At 43.7% G+C, this 5,748-nt stretch overlaps 1 protein-coding gene across 1 annotated transcript; it reads right to left on the bottom strand.

The window, feature by feature from the left end:
- Window positions 1–2,013: 2,013 nt before the first annotated feature.
- LOC145397879 (uncharacterized) lies at window positions 2,014–4,271 on the bottom strand. The gene is made up of 3 exons (XM_080270912.1): window positions 4,235–4,271; window positions 3,050–3,115; window positions 2,014–2,327 (listed from the first exon to the last, which is right to left on the bottom strand). The coding sequence occupies exons 1-3, from the start codon at window positions 4,269–4,271 to the stop codon at window positions 2,014–2,016; spliced, it is 417 nt and encodes a 138-aa protein (XP_080127038.1).
- Between the last annotated feature and the right edge of the window lie 1,477 nt (window positions 4,272–5,748).

Consider the following 5,748-nt stretch of genomic DNA (forward strand, 5'->3'; position numbering starts at 1 on the left):
GTGGATTACAGCGACCACACCAACGCAGACGACGGAGATTACAGCGAGTGGCTGACGGCGGGTACATTACCAATGATACAGGTTACAGGTATTTTTATTTATATTAGTGTGTGCTGTGACGATGACTGTGCGTTTTTTTTTTTTTAAGAGCGTGATGACTGATGTGTGTGTGTTTTTTTTAAGCATTTTTTCGGCAACATCATAATGCGCTTTGATCTGTCTGCATCGCTTCAGACTATGCCAGGGAAAGAGGGGGGACTGATTGAAACCATCATGGCTCCACTGTAGACTATCCGGAGGTGCGAATTAATATTTTACTTGATGTAACGTTTGATATATTTGAGTATACTTAAATTAACTTTGAAATAATTTGAATAACCCTGAAATAACTTGAGTAACTTTGAAATAATTTTGAATATATTGAACTAAACTTTTTCACCATAGCAACATTATCGGTGCTGCGATCTTGTAAAAGATATTGATTCTCCGGTAACCTAAGAAATGTCATTATTTCATTCTTGCTACCGCCAGACTTTTATTCAGCTTAGGAGTAGCGGTTTGTTGTGCCAACGTGACAGGCTATGAATTTCTTTAACACTGGAACTGGCTAAAGTAAATAGTATAATGCATCTGTTGCCTTTTGCTGCGTCTTATAAGTAGTACCGCCGACAAAAAATATTTGTATAAGCATTTGTCTCTACCCTGCAACAATACTTCCCGTGAGAGCACCCTCCCTAATGTACTCCACTTGGCCTCTTCCCCCCGTGTCTCGCCCTATTATCTTCGAATCGATCAACCACATCACATCTGCTAATCTCTCGCTTTCCTAATCCACAGACAAACGAGTTCAAAATACTTGTCACTAACCACACCCAGATTAGCTCAGCATCCACTGTTTCCTCTACAACTTACCCATCCCCTTCTCCATCTTTCCCCCTTATACCTCATCCTCTTAGCCATACAAGCATTCTTTTCAGTGCGTATAACCTCTGGCCATCTCTCCGTCCTCATTTATATACCTTTCCTCCTTGTACCTCCACCTCATCCTCTGTCATCCTCTGCTCATATCTCCGCCTTACACACTCCTAGTCAGTCTCACTCTTACTCCACATCTCAGTTTATTTCCTACACTAACTAGCACATCCACACCACCACCACACCGCTGTACGACTTCCACATTTGTCTCTCCACTTAACTACTCCTGCTTCTCCTGTAACATTTTCGCCTCTCACTCCTGTGCCCTTCAACCAATTATATAAAATCACAAAAGGAGAATGTGTCCACTGACAGGTTAAATGGAAGCCCACAGACAGACAGACAGGCAGGCAGGGAGGCAGATAGGCAGGAAGGCAGACAAGCAGACAGGCAGACAGGAAGGCAGACCGACAGGCAGGCAGACAGACAGGCATGCGGACAGAGACAGACAGCCAGACAGGCAAAAAGACAGAGAGGCAAACAGACAAAGACAGATAGGCAAACAGAGAGACAGACAGACGGAGACAGACAGACACAGAGACACAGACAGACAGACACAGACAGACAGACTGGGATGAAGGCAAACAACCAATACGTTGAAGTGGATAAAGCACTGATCAGCGTCCTTTGTGCCAGTGAACCATCACAGGCGAATGACTTAGTGAGCAAATTTTGGTTGACAAGTAACTAATGCTGTGGCAAAACTGTTGATACAATCTTGGTCAAAAGTCTGCGAACTATTCCACTACTTAACCCTTAGAGCAAGTCCGTCACTTTCCTTTCTGATCCATCATATCCAAGAAAATTGTTCTATGTGCAGAGAAACATACTAGCCTTTCAATTTAGGAATCTTAGCCAGGAAGTGACACTCAGAAGGGGTGGAATATAAGGCGAGCTCTTGCGTCAATGTATTGTTCTGGACAGTACTAGTGATCCACTGAAGTCCTACAACTATGGAAGAAAGGTGAAAATTTTATTATATTTGAAGGTGGCATCATTGCTTTCATCACTGATCAGGAAGTGGATCAGTTTCATGGCCTACTTGACCACCTCCCTAGGAACTTTGTCAAAGGCCTTCTTCAAATCAACAAAAACAATGTAAAGGTGGCTTTTCTGTCCCAAATATTTTTCCTGAAGCTGTCGGATAATGAATATTGCATCAACGGCCCCTCTGCCTGGCATAAACCCAAACTGCATCTCATCAGTATTCGCTCTTTCCCATATCATGCCTTTCAGGACTCTCCGTACCTTCATTATCTGGTCCACAAGTTTAATACTTTCATAATTTCCTCTTTCCAGGGTCTCACCCTTCCCCTTATACACAGTTACGATCACACGCTTCAGCCAGTCATCTGGGACAACACACTCAAATAATCGAATTTCGAATTCATCAGATCAGTAACTATACCCACTCCTTTATTTCCTGAGGTCTTGAACATTTCAACAGTCAAACCAGACACATATTCCGTCCTCCTCAGCTGCATCCTACATATTGCCCTGCTCACAGTAGCAGCATCAGCTAAAGGCCAAGGGCCAAACACTGGATCTGCTGACTCCAAACCATCCCTATTCTAGTCTAACTCCTCGTTCAGCAACGGGCTATAATGCTTTCTCTAAGCATCTTTAATATCATCACTGTCCACCACTACTTTTCCTTCATCATTCTTCACACACCGCTCACTTATGATATCCCTGTATCCCTCTTCACCTGATTTGTCACCGTAAATATCATATTCTTCTTTTCGACACTAGTGAGGCTATCCATTAGAAGTCTCCGAGACTCAGATTTTGCCAAGTATATCTCCTTTCTGACCCTACTCTTGGCAGCCAAGTATTCTTTGTTGCCACCAATATTCCATTACCGGAAAAGTCTTCTTTACTCCTTAACTGCGGCTTCTACACCCTCATCCCACCACCATGCAACCTTGTTTTGGTGGGCCCGTTGTTCATCCACAATGAATCAGTAACCCTAAAAAAACCGTTTTTTGAGAGCTATGTACTGCTCATTAACACTGTTTACATCTCGTTGTTCAGCCACCACTCTACTCATCTCGCTATGGAAGGCATCCCTTACTGCCTGGTTTCTCAACTTCCTTATTTTCATCCTGCGTGCGTAGGTCCTTTTGTTCGCCACCTGCTCCTGCAGCACCATGTCACATATCAGTAATTTGTGTTGCTGCACACAGTCTTCACTCTTTCTAAAATTTACATGCTTCATCAACCTCCTATCAACCCCCCTGACCAGGAAATAATCAATCTCGTTACTGTTATTCCCAGCCTACTCTCTTTTCCTAAAAAGGGTGTTGCACACATTAAGTTTGTTGTCTCCCCACGTTATAGTATACTTTCCCCTTCCGCATTTCACGTACCATATGCCCATTTCCTGTGCACCTTTTCATTTCCACAAGCTGCGTCACACACATGACCAAAAAATCCCCATTCAAATCGACAATCTCATCTCCCTTACCACCAACCTCACATATAAAATCATCCCCAAGTCTGTCCTTTTCTTAATCATCGAAGCCAACCTATGAAGCATACGCCAAAATAAATGTAACCAGAAGTTTCCAAACGATACTAAACATGCAATAATCCGTCTACACTTTCCTTCCAAACTAGCTTATACCTACGAATCTTCCCAACAATCATCCTAGATGACCCTCCTCTGAACCTAAATTCCTGTAAGAAGCAGAAATCTACCTGCCTCCTTGTCAAACTCTCCACCACTTCCCCACCTTTACCCTTCAAGCTACGTATATTCCAAGATGTCGCTCTGAACTCCTTGGATGATTTGGATTCCTCAGACTTGCTTTTTACTCATCTCTCTCTCTCTCTCTCTCTCTCTCTCTCTCTCTCTCTCTCTCTCTCGTTCTCTCTCTCTCTCTCTCTCTCTCTCTCTCTCTCTCGTTCTCTCTCTCTCTCTCTCTCTCTCTGCGATGTGTATCAAGGTGGCATAGTAGTCGTTGCACCTCTTCCTAAGCGATTTATTTTGCCTCTTTCACCTGCTGTTGATTTAAATTGTCATGTAAAGTATGTCGGCAAGAGATAGAGAGAACATGCAGGTGAATATCAGAGAGTAATATGCACAGTAAATCGCTATGGAAAAATAATTACGAAGCCTGCTATGTCACTTTGAATATAACCCTGTGAATTTGGTGGTTGTGTATTATTTTTGTTGTGCGCGTGCGTGTGTATATAGGTCTGCTCATGTATGGTGCTTATCGCTTAGTTTCGTTTATAAAGGCTCAAACATGCTTGCCTGTGTCGGTCTTGGTCACATGATGGCGGATCTCCATGCTGTTCGATCTCTACAGCTTTCCCATCCATTTCCTTATCTCAGAGGTCACACACTACCCTCGTCCCAGGTCTGTTTTGCTTTGCTTCTCACAACACTACCCTCGACTTTCACAGCTCACAATCCACATCCAACTGTCATCTTCCATCCTCTCAACATTTCCAAACCATTTCAAGCTACCCCTTCTCATCACATCGCTAATACGAGTTCATTTAAGTCCCGTATTTCCTTTCAATTCTTCATTGGCAATCCTAACCCACCAGGCCTTTCATGGAAATACACACTGCACTTCCATCTAATCATATCATTCTGTTTCATACCACGAATATCCTTTTCCTTTACTGTCCAGGTGTCGCTACAATACAGCATTACACTCCTAACACATCCTGCGTATAAGGAGCCCATAGCATGGAAACAGAGCCCTCTCAGTGTCAGGAGAGGCAACAGCTCCCAGAATATCCTCCACCCACTCCTTACCCTTGCCACAGAGCCAGCGCCTGCCCCACCTCCACCACATAACATGTCCCCCAAGCAACAGAATTCCTCCACACACTCAAGAGGCTCTCCAATACGATCAATCCTTTTAAGTCTGTCAGTCTTTATACGCTCTCCTAAATACATCACACATACGAAACCGTCATTATTTCGTAGCCTACCTCTGATACCACTACATCCCTTATGAAGTAATTTATCACAAACACTGTACAAAATGGAGTTACTTTCCACACCCTTGTGGCAAACTGGACATGGCCGCTTTCCCTCAGCTTTGACAGTACCGCCACCAGCCCAAGATATTATCATTTTTGTTTTATCCGCGTTTACCCTCAAACCCTTGTGTCCCATTCCGTATCTCCACTCCTAATAATTTCCCCCGCCTCCCTTTCATTCTATGCAGTCAGTGCCGTCATCAGCATACAACATCTCCCAACTAAGTCCATATCTAAAGTTACATGAGAGAGCTTGAAGCAACTTGATAAGCAATTAGGGACTCAAGACTGACCCATGATGCACGCCAGCATTAACGAAAAATTCATAATTCAAATCTCCATTCACTCTTACCTGGGTGCAAGCACCCTTGTACATTGTCATAGCTGCTCTGACCAGTCACTCCTCAATCTCAAGCTTTACACACACACACACACACACACACACACACACACACACACACACACACACACGCACACACACACACACACACACACACACACACACACACACACACACACACACACACACACACACACACACACACACACACACACACACACACACACACACACACACACACACACACCATTTTCACATTATTTCCTCAACCCCTTCATTTTGGTGACGACTTACTTATATTCACCTATCTCTCTCTCTCTCTCTCTCTCTCTCTCTCTCTCTCTCTCTCTCTCTCTCTCTCTCTCTCTCTCTCACACACACACACACACACACACACACACACACACACCATTTTCACATTATTTCCTCAA

This window comes from Coenobita brevimanus, chromosome 43 (assembly GCF_032717465.1).
Source record: "Coenobita brevimanus isolate Jiangsu-jjx chromosome 43, ASM3271746v2, whole genome shotgun sequence".
NCBI lineage: Eukaryota > Metazoa > Arthropoda > Malacostraca > Decapoda > Coenobitidae > Coenobita > Coenobita brevimanus.